This window comes from Manihot esculenta, chromosome 9 (assembly GCF_001659605.2).
Source record: "Manihot esculenta cultivar AM560-2 chromosome 9, M.esculenta_v8, whole genome shotgun sequence".
Classification (NCBI taxonomy): domain Eukaryota; kingdom Viridiplantae; phylum Streptophyta; class Magnoliopsida; order Malpighiales; family Euphorbiaceae; genus Manihot; species Manihot esculenta.
In genome coordinates, this window is record NC_035169.2 from 12,223,842 (window position 1) to 12,249,698 (window position 25,857).

Below are 25,857 nucleotides of genomic sequence, written 5' to 3' on the forward strand. Positions count from 1 at the left end.
TTATTCTGCTCACTGGGCTCTGGTAGCTCACCCCACTCCCTTTATCCCCAGAGTTGCAGGTACAGGATAGATCAGGAAGTCGGCTAGAGTGAAGTTAAGTCATGTATGTTGTAATAGATAGTAGTGGACATGAACATGATGTAATGAGTATTTATGACCATGTAATGTAATGAATGATTTGATGATGTATTGAGGATTATAGTAGTGCTTGACCTAGAGGTGTGTGAATCCCCATTATGTACAGAGTGTTTAATGAGTAATGATGTTAATGACCATGATTATCCAAGCTGATATGTATGATGATGATACCCCATTGGAGTATTTGATGAGGACTCCAGTGTGGGGTTTATGTATGATTTTGTGCATGCACAGGTTTTGCTTGGATAAGAGAAAAGAAAAATTTTTACAGATCATGTATATGTTGTTATGTATGGGATTCCACAGGTTTACAGGAGGTATGTAGGCTTGCCACGGGTCCCGGCGGCCTTAAGCCGATCTGGATCCTAGCGCCGGTAACGGGTCGGATTTCCGGGTCGTTACATCAAGCACTTGACCAGCCAGGTTACCAGACATGTTTTCATGAAATGGTTTGAGCAAGGAAACATGAAATACTGGATGAATATGAGCATCAGGAGGAAGATCTAACTTGTATGCCGACGTCCCAATGCGCTTAAGAACAGGGAATGGGCCATGATATTTTGGAAGCAACTTCTGATTTTTCCTAGCAGCAAGAGGCTTTTGGCGATAAGGCTGAAGTTTTAGCAAAACCTTGTCTCCAACTTTGAACTGAACATCCCGACAACGAGCATCGTAGTAAGCTTTCATTTTCTGTTGAGCACTGATCAAGTTTTTATGCAAAGAAGAAAGTAATGCATCACGAGATTGGAGAGCAATATCTAGTTCATCCAAATGAGTACTTCCCGGTGAATACGAAAGCAATCGAGGTGGCGGCCTGCCATACACAATCTCAAATGGAGTAGCCTTCAATGAAGAATGGAAGCTTGTATTATAGCAATACTCAGCCCAAGCTAACCATTCCATCCATTTGGTAGGACGATCACTTGTAAAACATAGAAGATACATTTCGATAGTACGGTTAACCACCTCAGTTTGACCATCTGATTGAGGGTGATAAGCCGAACTAAAGGAAAGTTTAGTGCCACATAAGGTGAATAACTCAGTCCAGAAGTTACTTATAAAAGTCACATCACGATCACTTACGATACTTTCTGGTAGCCCATGCAACTTAAAAATACAATCAAAGAAGAGTCGGGCAACACTTACTGCTGTGTAAGGGTGAGAGAGAGGCAAAAAATGAGCTTGTTTAGAGAATCTGTCCACGATTACCAATAAAACATTTTTTCCTTTAGATGTGGGTAACCCTTCTACAAAGTAGAGAGAGATATCTGCCCATATTTGAGTGGGAATAGGCAGAGGTTGCATAAGACCCGCAGGGTGTAGTGTTTCAGATTTGTGGCATTGGCAAACAGAGCAAGTGCGGATAAATTCACGAACATTCTTTTTAATGCCAACCCAATGGAAATCTCTAGTGATGCGATACAAGGTTTTCTGATAACCTTCATGGCCTTGATTGTGTAGAGCAGAAATCACAGATTGAATTGATGGGGAATTGTTGGGTAAGAAAACTCGTCCCTTATAGAGTAAAAGCCCCTGCTTAAAACTCCAAGGCAGTGCTGCTGTTCTACTGTTTACAGCTGTGATTAATTGCTGAATTTCAGTATTTTGCAGCTGCTCCCTTCGAATTTCATCAAATAAGTTTAGTTGAGGCTTTGAAATGGCCATAAGAGCTGCAACGTCTTCATCACGACGAGAGAGCGAATCAGCAACTGTATTATGCTTGCCTGCTCTATATTCAACTGAGAAGAGAAAACTCATTAGTTTGCTAAACCAATGTTGTTGGAATGGAGAGAGTACTTTTTGCTCCAAAAGGAATTTCAAACCATGGTTTCAAATCACGGTCGCGGTCGTGGTCGCGGATAACGGAAACAGGCCTGTAACGGTCATAACGTAACGGTAACGGCCTGTCGCGGCGCAAAATTTTTTAGAAAATTTGTAAAGTCCATGAAATTAAAATATATTGAAAGATATAATGAAAATTAAGTTATACAACTTATAAACAAATACAAATATCCTAAGTAAACATAAAATATATAAATTTTAAACATTATATGTAGTAACTTACCTCAATTACCACTAGAATGAGCGTCTAGCAGGTTCTTGAGTAGATCCACCACCTTCATCTTGTGATTGAGAGCTTTGATCTTGATGATATTGATAGTATTGTGATGGATCAAAGCTGAAGAATGAACCCATACCAAATTGATCACTAGGATTGGACTGGGTTTGAGTGTGGGAGAATGATTGCTCTGACAAAGATAAATCAGAATACAATGGAGGAGGCTGATATGGATATGGATTTAAGTATTCCCATTGAAAATTTCCTCTATATCCATAATCACTAGTAGAGGTTGCTTCCATTGAAGATTCACTTGTACCATAAGTTCCATATCTATAATTATATGTATCCATAGAACACTCTCCATGTGCAACACCTTTTCCCTTATCACTGCTACCACCAGAACCACGGGATCTGTGGTATGTATGTTGCAAAGTTGGAGCTGGAGCTGGAGCTGGAGATGGAGATGGACTATGCCTCTGATATGAAGAGGGATCATCATGAGATTGTAATGAACTAGTAGCTCCATGACATTCACCTCTTCCACCATGACCACTACCACCATCATCATCATCACTGGAACTAGATAGTATAAAAGAATCTTCAGGTTCAGCATCACCACTGCCTCCAATATTATGTCCATGACTTGGAGCATTAACTTGTTGTGTTGTGATTGGCTCATCCTCCTCTAGCCAAGGATTTTCCCTTTCCTCCAACCAAGGATTTAGTGGATCATCTTCCTCGAAAATGTAATCCAAATTAATTGGATTATAACTCTTTTCTAGCTCATGCTGACTCTTTCTGCTCAAATTCCTCAACTTCAGCCGCATATTGTAGTGAACAAAGACGAGTGCATGCAATTTTTGATACCGTAATCTGTTCCTCGTCTTTGTATGTATAAGTGAAAAAGTGCTCCAATTTCTTTCACAATTAGATACAGAAGTGGTTTGACTCAACACTCTTACTGCAATTCTTTGTAGTTCAAGAGCACTTTCACCATAATGTATCCACCATTCAGCTGCATTAAAACATATAATAATTTTAATAATATAGATTATTTTCTCAAATATTTGATTTTATATTTTAGAACACTAAAAATATAACATAATGTGTAAATCTTATATTTTACCTGGATCAGTAAATTTAATGGCTTTTTGTGCTAAGGCGGACCCAAAACTCTCCATTTTATGCTTATAGAGTTGTGTCTACACCAATAAAAAAAATTATTTGTTTTATTATACTACTAAGATTATTTATTAAAATTATTCAAGTTAGGTATATATTATATACTTACTTGGTTCAATGCATGGCCTTGATTTACCAAATCACTCTAGCCTTTGAATAACATTTTTAAGACCCGCCATAATTTCACTATCATTTCCAATATCGTGTGGACCATACTGATATTGAGGATTCAAAAAATATCCTGCAAATCATAAAAATATTATTAAAATTTATAAGATATAGAAATTATTAAAGTATTAAGTATTAAGTTTATGTGCTTCTTACCAGCCGCATGCAAATCATGATGTAATTGAAAATTTCAACGAGCATCAATAATTTTCCAGTAGTCTATGTAACTTCTGAAATTTTGCTTAATGGCCAATTTTGCTCGTTCAATTGCTTCATATATAAATCCCATTGTTGGTTTTTCGTCACCATCAACTAATCTCAACACTTTAAGCAATGGCTCTTGGATTTTCATAATTTGCTCGGCTTTCTCCCAAAAATTTCTTCCCTCTCTATCCAAGCTAAGAACAATTTTCTTAGCTTCATAAGCTGGTCCACTGGTAGCCTGGCCATATTTACTTCCTATCCATTGCTCGGATTCAAACATATTTCTTAACCCCGTTCTACATCGAAGAAGACTCTCCAATGCAATAAAATTAGTTGCAAATCTAGTAATCCTGGGGCGAATTATATCTCGACCATCAGTGAATTTCTTCATATAATTTACCACCCAATTATGATTGTAAATAAATTGGGTGATAACTTTTCCTTGCTCAATGACGGTCTTTATATTATTCCCCTTTCCAAAATCTTCTAAAATTAAATCAATGCAATGTGCACTGCATGCTGTCCAATACAAATTTGGAAACTTCTCCATCAACTTTTTGCCACCAGATTTAATAGCAGCTTCATTATCAGTCACCACTTGGACAATTTTGCTTGGGCCAATTTCTTCAACCACTTCCTTCATGATCTTGAAGTAATATTCTCCATCTTTTCGTTTAACATTACTTGCATCTATGGATTTATGGAACATTGTTCCACGAGGAGAGTAGACTAGAAAATTAATTATACTCATTCTGATTGGTCCGCTCCATCCATCACACATAATGGTAACTCCTCTTTCGTTCCACATGCCCTCAAATGAAGCAATATATTTCTTCATTTCTTTGTATTCATTTTTCAAATATACTTCAGAGATCTCATATGCTGAAGGTGGTGATACATTAGGTCCCACTTCAGCGGCCGTTCTGAGTAATGGCTTTGTCCATGGTGACTCAATCACACTAAAAGGTAATCTGTTGTGGATGATAAAATTACCAAAGGCTTTAAGTAACTTTTCTTTCTGTGACTTAAGCCATTTGGTTTTAATCTTTGGTTGTTTCAGACTTCTGTTCTTTTCTATTTCAATTTCAGCTGCTGCTAATCTAGAAGCAGGTGTTGATGTTTGCTCAATATATCTTGATGCTTCTCTACCTCTTTCACGAACGGTCGCTGAACGACTAATTCCCGAGCGAGGAGGAGCTTGATGGCTACTCCCACCACTTTCATAATGAGAAGCTCTCCTTCTATAAGCATCTTCGTCAAACTGCCGCATGCTTTCGCATCTAGCAATTTCTAGTTTAATATCTTCTTCGTCTGAATCTGAACCCTCAACTTCTGTCATCTTCATGATTTCATCTTCCAACTCCCTTGCCCTCTTTGCTTTATCTCTTTTTGCAGCTTCAAAACCCCTCAACATATTTCCCATATCTTTTTTTACTTGCGCAGAAACTTTTTGACAACCAGCAACTTGCCCTGGTATATTTGCCAAATGCTGCTTCAAACGAGTTATCCCCCCAGTTATTTTTTTACCACAAAAATTACACGTCATTTCCCCTTTTTTTCCTGTAGGAGTGGCAAAATTCCATCCAATATCTTGACTTGGTTTATCAGATCCCCCTCTCGGCATTTTCAAATTATCAAATAATATACTGTAAAATAAAAAATATATTATCAAATTAATGTGCAAATTAACTTAAACTCAAATTAATGTGTAAACAAAAAATATATTATAATAAAGTAACTTGTATGCTATAACTTATAAGTTATAACTTATAATTTGTAAAGTTCATGAAATTAAAAGATATAATTAAAATTAAATTATATAACTTAATAATAAGTACAAATATATCAAATAAACATAAAATTCATAAATTTTAAACATTATATATAGTAATTAGTAACTTACCTCAATGAAAGCTGGAAATAAGTATGGATTATGGAAGAAAAACACTATGGATTTATGGAAGAAGAAGAGAACTCTCTTTATGCTGCTGCTGCCTGCTGGACAGCTGGAGGCTGGAGTCTGCTGGAGGAAATGGAGAAGGAATGAAGGAGAAGTGCTACACTGCTACTGCTGAGGCTGCTGCTTGCTGGAGGCTGGAGGAAATGGAGAAGGACTTGCTGGAGGCTGGAGGAAATGGAGAAGGACTTGCTGGAGGCTGGAGGAAATGGAGAAGGATAAGAGACTCAAGATGCTGGTCTGCTGGATGAAAGAGAGGAGAGAGTAAAGTAAAGGCTAAAGAATAAAAAGAAGTAGAAAAGATAGAAAAACATTTTTGCAAATTGCATATTTTGTTTTTCACGTGAAACAGGCTGAAGGAGCTGTTGGACAACTTCTGCAAGATTCCTGGAGCTGCTGGCTGGACAAAATAATGCAGGATTCCTAGTGATTTGCTGTAAAGGAAAGTAACGGTCGTTACGGCCGTTACATAATGGCCGTTACCGTTGCGTAACGGCCGTTACAACAACATTTTTTTTGCCGTTGTTTAAAGGCTGTAACGGCCACGGCTGCCTCTGTTACCTGTAAATAACGGTCGTTATGTTACGTAACGGCCGTTATTTGAAATCATGTTTCAAACTGTAATGATCAGTTCGAATGATGAACTTGCAGCCCCAAAGATAAGATTTCCACTGTTTGACAGCCTTGACAAGCCCAATTAATTCCTTCTCATAAGCGGGCAGATTTCGGTGTCTTATTGCCATAGCTTGACTGAAATATGCCACTGGTCTATTGTTTTGCAGTAGGACAGCCCCAATTCCAGCCTCTGATGCATCACATTCTACTATAAATGGTTGAGAAAAATCAGGTAGAATTAATACCGGGGTGGTAGTCATTGCGTGCTTCAATGCTTGAAAAGCTGTGCGGGAATTTTCTGTCCAGTGAAAAGAATTCTTTTTGAGCATAGCTGTTAATGGAGCTACAATGATTCCATACTGAGGAACAAATTTGTGGTAATATCCAGTAAGACCAAGAAACCCCCAAAGGCCTCGAATAGAAGAAGGTTGTGGCCAATCCAACATTACTGAAATTTTGGTGCGATCCGCTTGTACCCCGGCAGCTGAAATTACATGCCCCAAATATTGTATCCGAGTTTGGGCAAAAGAGCACTTGGATTTTTTTAGGAACAATTGATGTTGAGCCAGCAGCTGAAATACTGTTTTCAAGTGTTAGAGGTGCTCATCCCAAGTCCTGCTAAAAATTAAGATATCGTCAAAAAATACCAAGATGAATTTCCGCAGGTAAGGCCCAAATACCTCATTCATAAGGGCTTGAAAAGTTGAAGGAGCATTGGTGAGGCCGAATGGCATCACTAAAAACTCAAAATGGCCATGGTGCGTGCGGAAAGCATTCTTTTTAATATCCATAGGGTGCATTCAAACTTGGAAATACCCAGATCGCAAGTCAAGCTTTGTAAAAAATTTTGCTCCCCCTAATTCTTCCAGTAATTCATCAATCACAGGAATCGAAAATTTGTCTTTGACAGTCTTGGAGTTCAATGCCCTGTAATCAACACAAAGGCGCCATGATCCATCCGCCTTGGGAACCAAAATCACCGGAGAAGAGAACGGTGATCTACCTGGACGGATTATCCCTTGCTGTAACATATTAGAACATTGCTTTTCGATCTCCTCTTTTTGAATATGAGGATATCGATATGGGCGCACCACGATTCGCTTTGTATGTGGTTCCAATACAATGCGATGGTCACAATGACGACTTGGAGGCAGCGTTGTGGGCTCAGCAAAAAGATTTGAGTATTCAGCCAGCAATCCAAGCAAGCGATCATCTGAAGTGTGCTCAGATTGGATGGAGCACAATTTTATTGAAGAGGGCTGAATTCCCTGCAATTGAATCTGCTGCTGTTGCTTAAAAAACATCATAGTCATGTGAGAAAAGTCCCATAAATTTGGTCCCAAAGTCCTGAGCCAATTTACTCCCAGAACAATATCAAATCCAGTCAAGGGAAGAATGAGTAGATCAATAGAGAATGAGTACTGACCCAATGTAAGAGGAACATTTCGACAAGTACTTGGACTAATTATTTGTTCTCCATTAGCCACTGTGACCCGCAACTTATCCCTTTGGTCTGTCTTGTCTTTCAGGTGTGTTGCCGTCTCAGAGTTAACGAAACTGTGAGTACTCCCAGAGTCCACCAGAACCAGTAGTTTTTGTCCATTCAGATTGACCTCCAACTTCATAGATTGTGGGGAACCAATACCTGTGATAGCATTGAGTGAAATTTCTGGCTTTATGTCATGTGGGCAGTCATTGCTAAGGTCCATGTCATCATCTTCCTCCACTAAATCAAGCCAAAATAGCCTTTTGCATTGATGACCACGAACAAATGGTTCTTCACAATTGAAGCAGAGTCCCCTTTGTCTTCGTTCTTCCATCTCAGCCCGTGTTAGCCTTTTCACCATTCTAGCAGGTAATGAATTTGATATTGATGGTGCACTAGTTCTCTTATTTTCATGGAAACCATACTGTTTCAAAGCTGCCTGCTTTCGTTCATACAATCGAGACACGCTCATTGCCGTTGCCAAATCTATAGGATGATGCAGTTCTACCTCTACAGCTATGTATTCTTGCAGCCCGCTAATATAGAGTTGAACCTTTTGCATTCGTGTGAGACTTCCTGCCCTTGCAACTAGGATTTCAAATTGATTTTGGTAATCTGCCACAGAACCAGTTTGTTTCAATTTGGCTAACTCTCCCAGCTTGTTGGATCGAATCGAAGGTCCAAATCTGATATTGCATTGCTCTTTGAACTTTGTCCATGATGGGTCAGGAACATCATTAAGAAACTGCATGTACCAAGGCTGCGCCACTCCTACCAAATTATACGATGCCAGCTAGACTTTCTCTTCTTCTGGTGTTTGTTGATGGCGAAAGAAGTGCTCACATCGACTAATCCACCCCATAGGATCTTCAAGGCCATTGTACTTAGGAAAATCCAATTTAGTAACTTTGGGGAAAATGGAATTTCCTGATTGAGTCTCAGAACCAGTGGAAATGGCTGGTCCCTTTGTCTTTGATGTACGTTCTTGTGTGTTGCTTCCGGTCACTGCTGTGGCTTCCTTAATGCTTGCTAAATCAAGGGTAAGAGCTTCTAATTTTCTGTTTAGTTCATCTTGTCTAGCTTTATTAGCAGCCTGTTCGTCAAGGAACATTTTCATCATTCGTTCAAGCTGTTGTTGAGTTTGATCCCCCATAACAGCTGGCTCTGATACCAAATTGATATAGGCCCCTGTTTGTGATCTAGTTAGGGGTCTTTGGAAAAGTGGGTCAGGTTTTTTAGTAGAAGAAGGGTGGTTCTTTCTTCTGCCTATGTTTGCAGACTTAGAGAGGATCTGAAATCTCTTGAGTGTAAAGTACTCAAAAACTAGAGAATTAATTTCCCCATTTTATTGAAAAGAAGGAGTATATATACAACTGAGTTTTAACTGTAACTCCTAAAAATACTGAAGCAACAAATATGAAAATATTCTCAAACAACAAAAATAGAATCACAAATAAAATAAAAAGATTCCATAAAATCAGTAGCTAATAATTGACCAACAGACTTAGTCAACCAACATTTTCTTCTTCAATCCGTGAGTATATCTCTTGTAGACCAACTGTTGCTGGTTGCTATCAGAGTAATTAGGAGGCCTGTTGAAAAGTTTTTCATAAGGACTCAACCAACCCAATTTCTCCATAGATAACCTATTGATCAAGTAAGTGGTAGTAAGGATGCACTCAGACCATAATCTTTTGGGTAGATGGGATTGTAGTTTAAGAGCTCTTGCTGTATCTAAAATGTGTCTATATTTCCTTTCCACAATACCATTCAATTGTGGAGTATAGGTGCATGTTCTTTGGTGAACAATACCCCTTTCTTTAAATAGATTAGAACAATCATGGCTAAGAAATTCATAGCCATTGTCAATTCTGATGGTTTTAATTCTAACACCAAACTGATTCTTGATCATTTTAAGAAACACCATTATAATATCTACAGTTTGCCCTTTGAGAGCCATCATGAAAGTCCAGGTGGCCTTAGTGCAATCATCTACTATAGTGAGGAAATACCTAACCCCAATAATAGATTCTTCTCTATAAGACCCTCAAATGTCTATATGAACAAGATCAAAAGGCCTTTTAGCAATGGTGTGGCTAAGGGAGAAAGGTAATCTTGTTTGTTTAGCTTGAGGACAAATATGGGATTCAAAGTTATTATTCCAAGTGAATTGCATGCTTTTAATATGCTTAAGTTTGCTAAAGGATGCATGTCCAAGTTTATCATGGAGATCAATCACATCAACAACATGCACACAGGTATTAGACATGTCAAAAGAGCTTTCTTTATTATTGCAAGTCTTAGAAAGCATGGCATTTACAGATGAATGTAGATCAGGCAACAAATGAACAGCTTGGATTAAGCAATTTTCAATTTCAGAAGGTAAAAAGCTTAATTGATTCAGTTTGTATAGACCTACTTCCTCTTTTCCTACAGTAACCACTCTCTTAATCAGAGGGTCCTATATTATACAGCAATTAGAGCAAAAAATCATACTTAAAGGTAAGGTATGGATCAATTTACTAACTGAGCTGATGTTGTAATGAAACTTTGGTACAAAAAGAACATTGTCAAGTTGTATAGAATCAGATACAGTAACTGATCATCTATGGGTCACCTTAAGGGCAGTGCCATCATGGAGATAAACATAGATAGTTTTATCAAGGACTTGCAGTGATTTAAACAGAGATTTATTAAAAGACATGTGGACTTGCAGTGATAGTTTTATCTAATCAGTATTATTGCAAATAGATGCACAACAAACAAATCTTATAGTAGAAGTACCTATAAAGTCCATGAGGCTTGAATTAGAAGCAATTCCACCACAGTAATCCAGAGCTTTGGTGCTAGCTGTAAGAACTGTCTTTCCTTTGCTCAGCTTTGTAACCTCTTGTTGAAGTGAATTGAGCATTGCACTCAGTTTATCAATTTTTATTGTGGCATCAGATATCTCGAGAGGATTGTCCCCTTCATAATAAGGTTATTTTATAGCTGCCACTACCTTATCTCTATTCCATGTGAATCTTGTCTAGAAGACTGTCTTCTAGTCTTATTTTTGGGCTTATACCACTCAGGATAGCCTATTAGTTTAAAGCAACCCTCTCTAATATGACCATTCATGTCACAACAAGAGAAGTGTCCTTTCTTAGACTCAAGCTTCCTTTGTTTCCCTTGAAATTATCCCTGTGTTTTATTAAGCAAGACTAGAGAATCCATATTATTGCTTATGTTTTCTAGGACTTCCTTTTGGGACTCAAATTTGAGTACCATGAAATATGCCTTGTTCACAGAAGGCAGGGGTCCATTCCAAGGATTTGGTCCCTTGCAAAGCATTGTTAAGACCCATGAGAAATTGCATAAGTTTGTTTTTACTGTTAATCTCATCTATGGCCTTTAAAGTACCACAGGTATAGGGAGGCAGAGTCTCCATAGACCCCAACTCATCTCATAGCCTTTGAGTCTTGTGAAATAGACTGATACAGAGACGTTTTCTTGCACAATCAAGGAAATTTTCCTATGTAACTGATATAGGAAATTTTCCTATGTAACTGATATATCATTAGCCCATTACATTCCCCGAATATTTCAGTAATTTCGAGCCAGAGGTCACGAGCTGAAGCTGTGTAGATGAAGCCATCTACAAGATCTTTGGATATCGAGTTCAATATCCAAAATGTAACCATAAAAGTCACATTTCTCCACAGCTCATATTGTTTGGAGTTCTATCTGGCACAATAATTGTACTTTCTATAAACCCTAACTTCTCCTTGCCCCTAAAGCTATTTTGATAGCTCTATGCCGAGATTTGAAGTTGGTCCCTATCAGAGGAGCAGAGACGTGAATCATACCTGGATGATACAATATTGTAAGGTGAGCGGATCTCAATGCGTCCGTACCATCATTTTCGACTTAACGGACATCAAAGCTCTTTCCTCTTTGCTGCCTTCACCATGTTCTTGCATTTTTCACAAGTCATCAAAGCTCTTTCCTCTTTGCTGCCTTCACCATGTTCTTGCATTTTTCACAAGGATCGACTAACATGCACCACAGATTTGAAGAGAGGAAGAGATTCGAAAGGCGCGACTATTAACAGAACCCTAGCCGCGACTCTGATACTATATGTAAGGAAGCATTGAGGAAAGAGAGAGAAAAAACAGATTTTATTGTCTCAAAGAAAAATGAAGCATATATATCCTGTACAACGGTCAGAAGCCCTTCCTAGGGTTGAGCACAATGACAAAATAGCCCCTATAATATTACATAGGGGCCAAATAAGGACAATAACGAATAAAGCAAAAATACAAAGAAAACAAAATAAAATACACAAATACAGAATAAAAAATCTTTCAATATCTCTTCACAGTGCAGTTGTGGAGATCCATACAGTTGGGTATCGTTTCGAGTCTGTAAAAGAGTATGAAAAAGTAAACCGCATACAACAGTAATCCGACTCTGACCATTGGTAGACGCCGGTGGAAGTATCTGACCAAATGCTAAATGTTCAATTATGATCCCTGAATGCTTTGAGAAGGGTAAGATATTACAAGCACTGTAGCCAGATTGCACAACAACAATTTATCAAATAAAAATTCAAGAAATAATGAGTCTTTTCTTCATAGGCATTCCAATTCTAAGCATTAGATTTCCGGCCTCTGAATAAAATAATGCCTCTTCCTATTTTACATCATATCCGTTTGCACTTGTGAATTTACTGCTCAACCATAAATACTCTCCTCATCAAGCTCATATTGCACAACTTCCCTTTTCTCTCTCATCATCCCAACCAACCCTTTCAATATTACATATATCCCTTCAGCATCTTCACTAGATTTATCCATAGAAATAAAGCTTTGTATTCCTTTACTAGTTTCTATCCAGCTATTGCCAACTAACTTCTTTAAGCCAAGTTTATTCATCCTTTCTTTGACCTCATCAGCTTCTTTCCATCTCCCTGCCTGGGAATACAAATTGGCCATAATGACATAAGTGCCGGTATTTTCCGGTTCAATTTCAAGCAAATGATCGCAAATGAACTCGCCAAGTTCAACATCACCGGCAACAGAAGCTCCATGCAGCAATGCACCCCAAACACTTGCACTTGGCTTGATTGGCATTTTAGAAACAAAATCCTTAGCTTCAGAGAGTCGCCCTGCCCTGCTTAGAGCACCTACCACGCAAGCATAATGCTCAACCAAAGGCAGAACACCATATTTGTTAAACATAGCCTCAAAGATCTCCAAGGCTTCATCCACCATTCCGCAATGAGCACAAGCTGTCAACACTGCAGTGAAAGTGACTAGATCCGGCTGCATTCCACTATTCAACATCTCATGAAAAAGACCAAGAGTCATATTAGCATCTCCATGGATAGCATAGGCTGAGATTATTGCAGTCCAAATAATCAAGCTCCTACCTTTTGATTGACCAAACACTCTCTGTGCCCCGCCAAGATATCCTAACTTTGCATACATATCAACAGTGGCAGTTGCAACATAGATATTGCCATCATAACCATATTTAACAGCATAAGCATGCATCTCTTTCCCTCCTTTCAAACTTGAAAAATATGAAAAGGTAGGAAGGATGCTTGAGAGTGTTACAGCATTAGGTCGAAAACCAAGAACCAGCATTTCTCTAGTCAAATCTAAGGCCCTCTGATACTGCTTATTTTGTACCAAACCTGAAATAACTGCATTCCATGTACTTAACAGGTGAGTTTTCATTCCTCTGAATAAATCCAGACTTTGATCAACATATCCATGAAGCATGAACCCGGAAATAATAGCCCCATAAGTAACTTCATCCCTTTCACTCATCAATTCAAACAATTCCCTTGCATAATCCAAGCTCCCACATTTCGCATAAAATCCAATCAAAGTATTACAAAGTGAAAGATCCATTTCAACCTGATTATCAACAATAAATCTATGAACTTCCATTCCAAAAACAAGGTCCATTGTTTGCCCACATGCTTGCAAGACACTGCCCATAGTGATCCCGTTAGGCTTAAAACCAGAAAACTCAACCATTTCCTTATACAATCTCTTGCACTCCTCATAGAAACCTCCCTGAGAATAACCCGCAATCATCGAATTCCACGTCACCACATCTCTTTTTCTCACTCTATCAAACACCTTCCTCGCTAAAACCAATTCATCACAAGTAGAATAAAACGTAATCAAAGCATTCTCAACGTAAACATCAGCATCGAACGCCCTTCTCAGACCAAAACCATGAACCTCCTTACCCAATTTAACATCAATAAACAACAAACTAGACAATGACTTTAACAAGGACGTGATAGAGACATTGTCAGGGCTAGCATTCACTGAACTCGAACAGGCTAACGACGAGAAAAGTTTCAATGCGTCTGCGTGGCGATTACAGAAGGAATATGATATGAGCATGGCATTATAAGAAAAGGTGTTCTTGTAGGAAATTTGATCGAACACGTGACGGGCGTATCTTAGGTGGTTGGTTTTGGCGTACAGAGTAATAAGTTTGGAAGCGAGGTAGTTGCTGGGCGTGACAGAGGAAAGGATGAGTTGCGCGTGTAGCTGCTTCGCTTGAAGAGGAAGGCGGTGGTCGGTGAAGTGCTGGAGGAAACGAGCGTACAAGGCAGAGTCGATCCCCGCAGAGGAGCTTAGAAAATGGTGAACTTGGCCGTCCAAGGTGTTCGAAACGATCCTCATTCGTTTGCCCGATGGGTTTTGAGCAATTATTTGCGTGTTTTATGAGAGGGAGTTTTCCTAAAACGACATCGTTTTGAAAGAAACAAGGCGTTTTCACTGCGGGATTAATTTAATTAGGGTGAAACTGAAAGCAGGGAATTGAAAGAGCTTCCGGAATTGTAACTGTTTCAACTTCCTACAAAGCACCACTTCCTACTTTCTTTCTTTGCAACTGAAAGCAGTTATTGAGATTCGGAGAAGAGAAGAAGGTTTTGGAAAGCTTTCAGAAAGCTACAGAGCTGAAGCATCGGTTCTCTTTTTTGGTTTTTTTTTTCTCTTTCAATCTTTCCACGTCCCGCTGGTATGCATATTTCAAGCTTCTTGTTTCTCTCGCTAATTACTTGTGATATTTTAGGAACTCTAGAATCAATCTTCAGAAATTTTATGATTTGCTACTTGTTTCTTCGAGTTCTTGAAGAGTAGAAAGCAAATTGTTATTAATAGAAATTATTCATGGTTGCATCAATTTAGGGTTTTCTTGTACTTCTGTTTTAAAAAAGGTGTTTATGCATAGGGTCAAATGAAGAACCTTAGCTGAAATTTTTTTTTGTTTTGTTATCTTTTCTTGTCCAATTACTGAAGCGATCTGTGAAATTTGTGGTTGAAAAGCAAAATAATAAACCTGTAGGGGGGTGCTGGCAGGCAGAATATCAATGGGCCAAGTCTCATCTCCAGAACAAATCTATCTCGGGGATATTCCTGAGATTAACTTCTATGAAGCAAATTTTATAAAAGTCGAAATTTGTAGCATGGGCCGTTTTGTTTGGACTGTTTTGGTTTTTATGAATTATGAGATTTTCTTTGTCATATTTGATTTGTAAGCTTGATTACTGTTTCAGGCTTCATTGCAGATTAGCCATCTGCAAAGTCTTCTTTTTGGACTGAATGAACATTTATCAAAATTGATAAAGAGAATAAGGAGAATGTAAAAGGAGAAAGATAGAATGTGAAAAGGCTATATAGCCTGTTCAAGGGGAAAGCTCAATGAGCTAAAAGAATCTATTAACTCTCTTTGTCAAGTTGAGAAAAACAGGGAACTGATTGACAGCGTCTGCATTTTTAGGACTTACTAAGGGTCGGAAGTTTCTCAAGGTTAGGTTAGGTAAGAGGGCAAAGATTGGGGTTAGGGGAAACCTTATGGTTTAGTTTTTGTATTGCAGCTTTTTCAAAAACCGGAATGCAATGCACTCAAAGAATATCATTTATCAACGCCATGGTTGACTTATTTTTCATAATAATCACCTATGCCTAGAGCAAAGGAAAAAATCTTACTTATGAAACAGGGTTTCTGGCAATCACTAAATAAATTGACTGGCTGATATTCAACTTGAAAAGAATGCTTGAGAAAATATATTCAGTGTCCACATTTTATGTGCTTGCCTAACATTCTCTCTTATAGCATATAATTTAGTTGTTGCTCACACTCTAAAGCTTCCACCTGTTGAATTATACTTGTTGAAGGATCTTTTAGGCATTCCTTGCGATTTCAGATTGTTAACTCCTTTGACAAGCTGTTCAGCAAAGACGACTAAAAATGGATAGCAAAAGCAAAAGGCAAGAATCAGAGGCGTTACCAACCGGTGTTTTTGAGTTGCCAGGGGAACCTGCCATTGTTATCAATGGGTTGCCAGAAATCTCTCCAGGTGACAGTTCTCATGTTCTGTCAAGCACTGTGAGTGATGCAGAATTGCAAAGAGACACAAGTCAAGGCACAGAATTTCTTGGAAATACTGTTTTTGGTGAATGGTTGGAAGGAAGGGAAGTTAAAAAGTTGTTTGGAGACCACTATTATACTGGTACTGTGGTTCAGTTTGACAAGGAAAATGGTTGGTACAGAGTGGTGTATGAGGATGGTGATTTCGAAGATCTTGACCTGAATGAGTTGGAAGATGTCCTTTTGCCTCTGGATATTACAGTCCCACTAAAATCATTGGCACTGAAAATCATAAAGAAGAGCCCCAAAACCATTATTACACCTGGGAAATGTATGACCGGATGCAAAATAAGCAAGGCTAAAAGCACAGCAAGTAAAGGAAATGAAGATAGAGGTCCATAAAGAAATTTCAATGCCTTAGATTTAATAACAGACGGTGAACATGAATCTCCGACTACATCAAGGGTGTTGAATTTGTAAAACTAATTAGGAAGATGAAAATCGAGTAGGGTGCTGCGCTTCTCATTAATCAAGTTTTCTTATGTTTTTACATTTGTTGTACATGCCATGTAATGTCAACTAACTTGTACGTAACTGCAGAACTGTCGTAGGAGAAAGAACCCTTTGGCTTCTGTGGTTTGAGTTTGATTTTGAATATTAACCTGTTCATAATCTGTTCTGAATTGGGCACAACTATGTCCTGCTGCAAGAATGAACAATTGATGGCGTTGCAGCTAGAAAGCATTGTAGTAACAAATATTTTGTTAATGACACTGCGACAACACATTCAATTTATTTTCTGGCTTGAAAATTGGTGAAATTTACTTACACACGTATTAATGTGGTAAAAAGCAACGTCAGAGTAATTTGATCATACTTGGTTAAGATATCGTTTTTCCAAATTTTAACCTTTGCAGAAAATTGATGAATCATATGACAATTAATCTGGTTGATAGCAATGTTGTGAAGTCTGAAGTACAAGTTAAGAATTGCCCTTACTTACATAGGATGTTCTTATCAATATATATATATAAGCATTTGTGCCCTATAATTAATTTCATAAAAATTGAGTAAAGCACAAATCAAGCGAGTCTGCTAAGCGGTCAAAAGATGTCAAAGAGTATTTCATGTTGAACTCACTGAGCAGGCGAAATATCTTAGAAACTTGCTCATCAAAATAACAATGGAAGTTTTAATGTTTACAAGGTACAAATTGATCATAATTCCAACTTGGGTAAGTTTCCACTTCCTTATTTAAGTATATCAATTTTATAATTCCTCATATGCTCGTCTCCGAATTTTTTTAAGAACCATGATGATTATGCAAAACAATTGGTTTGGGTAAAACCTGTGACTCGGTTTTACGAAGGCAATAACTTTTGCCACGTAAAGAATATATCACGGAAAGATAATCAGAGCCCTTTAGGCGCCTTGCCGGTCCTGTTGAGCACTTTATTGACCAAAAAATGACCCAAAATCAGCTTACAGCAAGAACACCCCACAATCGTGGTTTCTAATGCTTAATAGCTGTTATAATCCTTTTCTAGCTATTAAAACATCAAAAATTGTTCATGGTCTAAGGAAAAATAAATCTTTAACATATTCTCTGAAAATTTGAGATACCAAAATTTCATGTTATATCAGGACATGGGTTAAATCTAGTCCCACCTATCAAAAGCAATACACTAAAAGTCCCCAACAAAATAAGCTAACAAGGGGCTACAGAAGCTTTATTGGAGAACTCGCACTGAGACTTGATTATTGAGACAGAATCCTCGGTTCTTTGTGATGAATGCATTCATGGCCTGAGTCCTTGTATTGCAACGTACACGTGCAATTCTAATGGGATCTGGAAATCCTTGCCTGCAATAATATTTGAAGGAGTAACCATTTAAATTTATAAACAGCAGCATAACAGTTTAAACTTGAAACTGAGTGCAAACTTCCTAGCACCAACCAACCTTAGAGAAAGCTGGATGGAGGACGGATCATATTCACAACCAGACAGGAAACGTTCTACATCTTCTGGTTGTGCATTTCGAGGGATTCCTTCAAGTAAAAGCTGGAAAAAAACATTATGTCAAATGGTATCAGCTTAGACATGTTTGATAAAAATGTGAATATATTTAACAAAAATGGGAATGCATGAGCCAGCAGTCTTCAACTGTCAAAAGACAATCTGCAAATGCTAAATCTAGCTTATAAAAAAAAAACATCACCTCCAAAAACAAAGCAAACCTCAGTATAGAGCACAAATATTAGATACAAGCACACTTCTGTCAGAACCACTAAAAATCCTCAGTAATTCAACAGATTTGCAAATTCTAGCATTCTAAGTTACACTTATTGAATTCTCTGCAACATATTTATACAACAGTATAAACACCAACAGACCACAACACCTCCAAACCAAAAACTTGAAAACCATCAGCATGTCAATATGGTGTCCACTCTATGAGACCAGTAACCATTATAACTGAAGCTTCAAGTATGAGATCTTATTAAATTTGATAATCCCTGAAATGTAACATCCTGAAACCCATAGTTAGGAATAGTAACATGACTAGGTATGAGTTAGGTTATTTCACTATTAGAGCAAATGGCATTAGGAGAGGTGCTAGGTTACCCCGAACTACTTAGGGAAGCTGCTAGCATAACTCTAAGCTGCTAATAACTGAATCATAGAAAACTCAAATAAAGAAACGGACATATCCAGAAATAAAGTAGACAGTGTGATTAGCAAGTTGGAAACGAGTTATTTTTGGGAGGTGTTTAGGGTTTCCCGACGTGCTTGCTTCAGGTACTTGTTAAAATTTGACATGCTTACTTAAGTGAAAAGGACTTTTAAAGGCTAAAAGCATAATTAAGTAGGTCAATATATGAATATTGAAAGTTTTAAAACTAAATTGAAATATGTTAGAGTTTAATAGGTTAAAATGTGAATATGAAAAGTTTAAAAACAAAATTCAGTTTAGTCCTTCATATTTTCCACCTCCTTACCTAAACCCTCCATGTGTCACCTAGCTATGCATGATTAAAGTGTTTAATAGGTTAAAGTGTGAATATGGAAAGTTTAAAAACAAAATTCAGTTTAGTCCTTCATATTTTCCACCTCCTTACCTAAACCCTCCATGTGTCACCTAGCTATGCATGAAAGAAACAACAAAGCAAATGAAAGACGAGTTATCTTCTTCAACCCACCTTATTGTCGTAGCTTACACCTTTGAAAAACCAAAATCTTGTTTTGTCTTTCTTCCACCAAATTCAAGCCAAAATCTCACCAAATCAACTTCTTTCTTTAACCAAAATTCACCCTAAGATCAAGAACTAAAGAAAGAGCCATATATTGAAGAAATTGAAGAAGAAAAGTTTAGAGTTCTATATACACCAAGCTTGAAAATCAAAGGTGAGCTTAGAAATGTGTAGGAGATAGGATTTTCTTATTTCTTCATGCATGAATTAGAATTATAAAGTTTTAATTTTTAATTTATTTAATCCTTCCCTAAGATATAAATTTACTTAGGTGAAGGAACATCAAAGGGAAAAGAGATAGCTAGAGAGTAGAAGTGGAAAAGAAAGAGAAATTCAAAAAAGGTTTGGTGTTTGTATAATTTTCTGTTTTCCTTTGATTTTATCATGAATATGTGAAATTAGGGGTTGATTTTACTTGCCGAAAATGTTGCTTTGATTGTATAAATATGTTATATGAATGTTAAAATGGTGTTTGAAAGGTTTAAAGTAAAGAAATTTAACATAAGAGCTAAAAGTGCAAACCTGGCAGGATAAGTTTTAACAAGGCAGCATGTGCTAACAACTTCGTAACTTACTGTGTAGTTATTGAAATTAGGCCTAAAATATACCAAATGAAAGCTGAGACAAAGAGTTAAAACTTTCATGAATTAAGCAAATTCTGAATCTGTAGGTAAAATGATGTAAATTGCAAGTGAACCTAAACTGGACACAATGATAGAGCATTCGGAACAGAGTGTATTGATTATACCATAACTAATTATGTACTCAATGAAATTAGTTAAGACCAGTGCCAAATGAATCTTAAGAACTATACCTAAAACTTTGTAGAAGACACTTAAACTTGAATTTCTATGAAAATGCATGAATCTGATATGTTTTGTGATATTATAAACAAGTACCAATACTGGACTGATTAAGACCTTATTGGGCAATTTGTAAAGAAAAATTCATAACTTAAGATAGGATGATCAGATTTGCATGAATTATACCTTGTTGAAAAAATGAGACATAAATATACATTTGTTATGAAGAAACTGAAGTCAAATTATAATTCTAAACTGCTTGAAAAGTTTATGCAATATATGGAAGAATGCAGTTCTCTCAAATTGGAATGCATAAAAATTAGCATGTTTGCTTAATCGGTAAAAATTACGCACGTGCTTGCTTATCGTACTTGATTTTCGCACGTGCTTGCTTGATAATAACACCTATTCGTGCCTGATGATTTGAGTAAAACTTGTCATTCTTTACTTGTTAATATTACGAAATGCAAGAAGTGAATTGACTTGACGCAATATTGGAATGCTAAGTCAATAAAGTTTTACACTATTTGTCATGAGTTTAGCCTTGGCATATGATATATGTACTTTGGAAATGAATTCAAATAGCTTCAAATGACATGCATTTACATTGAACAATTGATACATTTAATTAATAATACTTGGCCCTGGTAAACTTAATAGGAGTCGATGTTAGCTTAAGGGTATGGCATACCATATAAACATACAGAATTCGCAGTACTGCTACCGATACATAATCTATATTTGAGGTTACACATCAGGTACCTCATAAGCATGGCCATAGAGTCCTGCTATCACAGTTTTGAACTTTGAGCCTACCGTTTGACACCCTATGCCTACCGTTATAACTCCTTATCTACCTAGTCGACCCTACTATCTGTTTATAAGAGTTGAGAACCTAATTAAGATTGATACTCTATTTTGTGAAATTATCAGTGAATGTTAATATGTCTGCATATATTGCATACACTAAAATATGGTGATTTGCTATAAATATAAAATGTGAAATAGAGGCAAAAGATGTTTTTTTCTTTATTGAATGTGAAGGAAATTCTTGTCGTGCACAAGGATACATATGGCACTCATATCTTATACCAAGAAGTTTGCCAAGTATGCTTTGTATCATGTTAATTATACTTTACATGCTTATAACTATTTACTTAATTATCTATATATATGAATACGCTTACTTTATTTTATTATTTGTTTGCAATCACCAAACTGAGTATTAGCTCAGCGTGTTGATTTTTATCTCACGCAGATTGTAAATAAAGTAGGCACAGCGGAGGTCGTTAGAGATCTACATCAGACATCAAAGCCATTATCATAGCTAGTTGTTTTGAGTCTCGGAGTTATGGTACAGTTATATTTTGGCATGTACATATTAAATAGAGTGAGTTATAAAGGTTATGTAAATCAAATAATGTAATTATATATGGATAAAAAAAAAAGCTAAGCGTTTGCATGTGATGATATCCATGGAAAAATTAGGGGCGATGTTGTTATAAAATGTGTGCTAAATTAAAGAATAATAAGATATCAAATGACAGTTGATAGTATAATATAAGTGTGATTTTCATATGTACTACAGGTTGAAATGCTGATGAAACAGAGAAAATTCTACTAAAATTTTGGTTTAAAACCTCATATTTATTTTAATCACTTTATGAAATTTCCTTGAACTATCTAATAACTTGGTAATTACAAATAAAGGAAATTGCTTAGTTTTGATATATCTAAAAATGTATAGTTTGTGATAGTCCTTACTCTGTCTACACTTTGATAGGGTAAGGGGTGTTACATGAAAAGTCTTTTAATAAATGCATAATTAGTTGTTACAAGATTTACATATTTGATAATCATATGTTCCCTTAGTTTAGACAATATGACCCAAAAAACAAAGAAATAAACAAATGTAGACACCTTACAAATGTCGTAAGGTGTATAAAAGTACCTTGAATAGTGAGATGTTCATATGTGGCTTCCTCTCAACTCAATATCAAATTTTGTATTTAAGTATGTAATGTTAACAATTCAACGGACGAAGCATAATTGTTGACAACGTAATTAGTTATTGAAGCTTTAACCTTTAAGTTCTAAGACTTATCACATTACTCGATGCCATATTTGTTAAAGACAAGCCTAAATTGCAAGGACAAAAGACCCCTAGCCCAAGCGCCTAAAATACTAAAAGGTAGGCAATCTTCATGGGTAATGTTCCTTACTGCCAAGGTAAGCACCTATGTGTGCCTCGATGATATTATAATCTGCACCTATGCTAGCCTTGATGATATTAAAGTCTGCACCTTGTCTTAATGTTAGTTGATTATAGATCTCAACCATTTATAAGTGAATATCACGAGATCAGAAACACAAATCAAATCAAAACAACAAAAAACAAAGAAGAATGCTGCTTTAGTTATAATTGGACAATACCATCCAACAGAGCGGGAAGAAGATAATTATTAGAGTTTCTGTGGCACATCGCATTCATACTCTCTATCTCTTGTTTCTCATCATCATCCTTCTAATCATTTCGTTTTTCCATCTCCATCTTCTCTATTGTTCTTCACTCTGATCCTTTCTTTTCCTTCCCGTCTCCTTGGGTTCTATTTTTTTTTTCCATTTTCTTTTTTCCATCTTTCTACTCTTTTGCTCACTTAATCCAAAATGTGATGCCCAAAACCCCTTTCCTCACTCTAGCTTTTCCAAATCTCAAAGCACACCCCCTCCTTCCTTTCTTAATTGAATAGAAGAATTTGAAGATGAAGATGACCACGACAGTGGAGAAGACTGTTACTATTAATGGTCAATAGTTACATTAAGGTCATTTTAGGAATTATTGCCATTTATTAGATTTTTGGATTATAGTTGGGCATTTTAACAGCTTTAGTTTCATTTTTAGTCCAAAAGGGTTGATGCTAAAATTCTAGATGTCATATGTTAAATGAAGAGTTGTCTCAAGGAGGATAAGTATCTTGTTTTATTAATTATACACCTCCCTCTCTTAGGCACACACCTTTTTCCTAAACTTTATAACTCCTAGGCATAGTTACTCCCTATGCCAGACTATCGGTGGACAATTGCACAACCATCAAAACAACCAAACAACCAAAGCATTTTAAAATACAGAGACACCATGATTAAAAAGTGAAAAAGGAGAACTTCGAGTTACAGTTTTTCCATCATGAGGCATTAGAATATCCCATTGAGAGCGGTCAGCCTGACATCAATGAAGAAACACCACTAGTTAGAACTAGAAAATTTTCAAATACAGTAGAAATAGAGTTAACAGAATCTTATAAGTCTTATTGCAGCATTACATTCTCCAATCGGTATAAGCGGCCTTTTTTTGCAATCACCTTGAATGCATTGTCAAATACAACACGAGAAGGGAATTGTAACATCCTGACAAAAGAAGCGTTCAACTTAGAATACAACCTTCAAGTTTATAAACAAACGTTCCATATTAGAGCAAGAAATAATTAAGAAAACGTAACTCAATTAAGCCTTGACCAAACAACAGAAATAATATTCCATTAAGCAAGCAGGTCACTTAGGAACAAGTAATTTAGTAAAAGATTTTCTATTAGTTAGAAAGAGAAAAATTATAGAGAGATATATTCCATTGAGGGCAGCATGCATGAAGCATAACTCAAACCGCAAACTCAAGAAGCTAGAAAGTTAAAGAATTAAGAATTAAAAATTAAAAAAAGAATGAAGAAAGGTTACATTCCAACAGGCACAAAACTGCGGTTGTAGTTGACTTTAATATCATCAAGGGTCAAATTACACCCCTCAAGCAAATTGATAATGTCAGTCTTCAATGTCTGCCTTGTGATGCCAAACAACTTCGCATATACCATACCTAACACGCACCAAAAAAAAATATCAATTACTCATAAAAATAACAGCTGAATCATTCAACTGGGGCAATACAAATGTTAAGCATCAATGGGAAAGCCAGAAAACCTTAAACCTCCACTCGCCGGACACAGAAGTGATTGAAATTTTTGATACAGAAACAGAATGAAAGATCAAAAAAAAAAAAAAAAAAAAACGAAAAATAAAAGAGCACCTGTGCCGGTATTTTGAAGAAATGGATCGATTGAAGAATCCTCTGAAGCTGGTGGTTGCTTGGCTTCGGTGGAAAAAAGTTTCGGCGGTTGGCGGTAGCAGACTGCGACAGCATCGGCATGATTCAGCTTAAAAGCTCTGACAGGGAATTTCGATCTGATTGCGTTCCTAATTAAGCTCATTTTGGGTTTTGAGGATTGGAGTTTCTTAAAGCTTCGAGGGCAACTGATGGCGGCCACTGGATAGCTGGGGATTCGCAGGTGCTTGCGTGCTACAGATTCCTGAGCTCGATATACAGGTAGATCTAAGCGGCGTCGTTTTCCTCGTAATGCGATTTCAACCGATGTGCACGGTTTTGGGTTTTGAATCAAACCGGATAATCGTATTGGATTATATTAATATTAGAACAGAAAAAAATGTTACAATTATTCTAAAAAATTGGATCCTATTGAATTTAATTATTTTCTTTTTCAGTTTTAATGCAATTTTATACATATGTCTCTTAAAATATTAAATATATTTTACAATTTTAAGGAAAATAACATAGATTTTTTATGTAATTAAAACTGTAGTACATATATATACGACCAAATTCTTTGATTATAAATATAGTAATTTAATAATAGCTTTTTTTATTTTTTTATAATTTTTGCTATATGTACATTTAATTACTTCATACTATTTAAGCACATAAGTAAATCATATGTTAGTCGTATAATATATTTATGTTGTCTAATTGTATGTGTATCTTTTAATTTAAGGAATAGGTAAACGATGATGTAATATACTTGTATTGAATATATATAAATAGTTGTTAGAATTTTCAAGATTATTGTTTAGATGGTGGCTATAGTAAGCAAAGTCAGGGGCAAAACAAAGAAATTTTGATTTGGGAACAATGGCGGAGACGGTGCTGGGTGGGCCGCTGCATCAATTTCCATATATCTATATATATATATGCTATATAATAAAAATTATTTTTTTGCACCTGACTCCAGCCGCACACTTAATTTTCCTCCTAATTATTAGTGTTATGTTTATTTTATATTTTAAATTATTTTTATTTTATATTATTTATCTTTTTTTTTAATAATCTAATTTGTACTAATCCTGATTCCACCACACACGTGCTTGCACAATCACACACGTATATTGCAATCTTGCATATGCTTAGATGCTCTTGATGCTTTTACTTTAATGCAGTACTGCATAGGTAAAACAACCTCTCAGGCTATTAGAATGTTTAAGGAGGCTTTGAAATTTTCGGCTTACAACATGTGGAATTGCAATATGTATGTTTGCGGATTGTACCACGTTTAGTAAAATGGTTATGGTTATGAATGAATTCCATTCCATTTGTTCGAGACTCCAGCTCTGCTCAGACTCGCATAATTTTGAATGATATTGTAGAAAGTTCTCATCTACAGTTATCATTCAACTTATGCTCGTGCATGGTAATCCAACGGAAACACGACGTGCCGTTTAGGACTCGACAAGATCATGCAAGATGAGTTCTGGATGCACACTTTTT

The 25,857-nt window shown here is 36.5% G+C and overlaps 4 protein-coding genes across 6 annotated transcripts; 1 reads left to right on the forward strand and 3 right to left on the reverse strand.

The window, feature by feature from the left end:
- Positions 1 to 4,218: 4,218 nt before the first annotated feature.
- On the reverse strand, positions 4,219 to 5,749 carry LOC110622511. Its single transcript, XM_043960140.1, has 3 exons — positions 5,658 to 5,749; positions 4,285 to 5,400; positions 4,219 to 4,240 (listed from the first exon to the last, which is right to left on the reverse strand). Exons 2-3 carry the CDS (start codon positions 5,376 to 5,378, stop codon positions 4,219 to 4,221), a joined length of 1,116 nt encoding a protein of 371 aa, XP_043816075.1. The 5' UTR covers positions 5,379 to 5,400; positions 5,658 to 5,749.
- Positions 5,750 to 12,372: 6,623 nt separating this feature from the next.
- LOC110622941 (pentatricopeptide repeat-containing protein At2g37310) lies at positions 12,373 to 14,508 on the reverse strand. Its single transcript, XM_021767698.2, has one exon. It carries the CDS (start codon positions 14,502 to 14,504, stop codon positions 12,528 to 12,530), a length of 1,977 nt encoding a protein of 658 aa, XP_021623390.1. The 5' UTR covers positions 14,505 to 14,508; the 3' UTR covers positions 12,373 to 12,527.
- A 121-nt stretch (positions 14,509 to 14,629) lies between these two features.
- LOC110622943 (dirigent protein 17) lies at positions 14,630 to 16,829 on the forward strand. 3 transcript variants are annotated; one of them, XM_021767700.2, is made up of 2 exons: positions 14,630 to 14,844; positions 16,015 to 16,829. In XM_021767700.2, the coding sequence occupies exon 2, from the start codon at positions 16,078 to 16,080 to the stop codon at positions 16,597 to 16,599; it is 522 nt and encodes a 173-aa protein (XP_021623392.1). In that variant the 5' UTR covers positions 14,630 to 14,844; positions 16,015 to 16,077; the 3' UTR covers positions 16,600 to 16,829. The 3 variants fall into 3 exon arrangements, with proteins under 3 accessions (XP_021623392.1, XP_021623391.1, XP_021623393.1); XM_021767699.2 differs by having other exon boundaries at positions 14,631 to 14,844; positions 16,005 to 16,829; XM_021767701.2 differs by having other exon boundaries at positions 14,631 to 14,844; positions 16,034 to 16,829.
- Positions 16,830 to 17,600: 771 nt separating this feature from the next.
- LOC110623640 lies at positions 17,601 to 24,721 on the reverse strand. The gene is made up of 6 exons (XM_021768640.2): positions 24,328 to 24,721; positions 23,982 to 24,117; positions 23,573 to 23,657; positions 23,425 to 23,472; positions 18,159 to 18,259; positions 17,601 to 18,060 (listed from the first exon to the last, which is right to left on the reverse strand). The coding sequence occupies exons 1-6, from the start codon at positions 24,506 to 24,508 to the stop codon at positions 17,928 to 17,930; spliced, it is 684 nt and encodes a 227-aa protein (XP_021624332.1). The 5' UTR covers positions 24,509 to 24,721; the 3' UTR covers positions 17,601 to 17,927.
- Between the last annotated feature and the right edge of the window lie 1,136 nt (positions 24,722 to 25,857).

What these genes read in the sequence shown, in the direction of transcription:
- LOC110622511 (XM_043960140.1), bottom strand. Translation starts at nt 5,378, where the DNA reads ATGCCGAGAGGGGGATCTGATAAACCAAGTCAAGATATTGGATGGAAT. An exon ending in ATGGAGAAGTTTCCAAATTT is followed by an intron (nt 4,241 to 4,284) that starts GTATTGGACAGC and finishes ATTTAATTTTAG; the next exon opens with AAGATTTTGGAAAGGGGAAT.
- LOC110622941 (XM_021767698.2), bottom strand. Translation starts at nt 14,504, where the DNA reads ATGAGGATCGTTTCGAACACCTTGGACGGCCAAGTTCACCATTTTCTA.
- LOC110622943 (XM_021767700.2), top strand. Translation starts at nt 16,078, where the DNA reads ATGGATAGCAAAAGCAAAAGGCAAGAATCAGAGGCGTTACCAACCGGT.
- LOC110623640 (XM_021768640.2), bottom strand. Translation starts at nt 24,508, where the DNA reads ATGAGCTTAATTAGGAACGCAATCAGATCGAAATTCCCTGTCAGAGCT. An exon ending in AGTTTTGTGCCTGTTGGAAT is followed by an intron (nt 23,658 to 23,981) that starts GTAACCTTTCTT and finishes TTCTTTTGTCAG; the next exon opens with GATGTTACAATTCCCTTCTC. An exon ending in GCTTATACCGATTGGAGAAT is followed by an intron (nt 23,473 to 23,572) that starts GTAATGCTGCAA and finishes CATTGATGTCAG; the next exon opens with GCTGACCGCTCTCAATGGGA.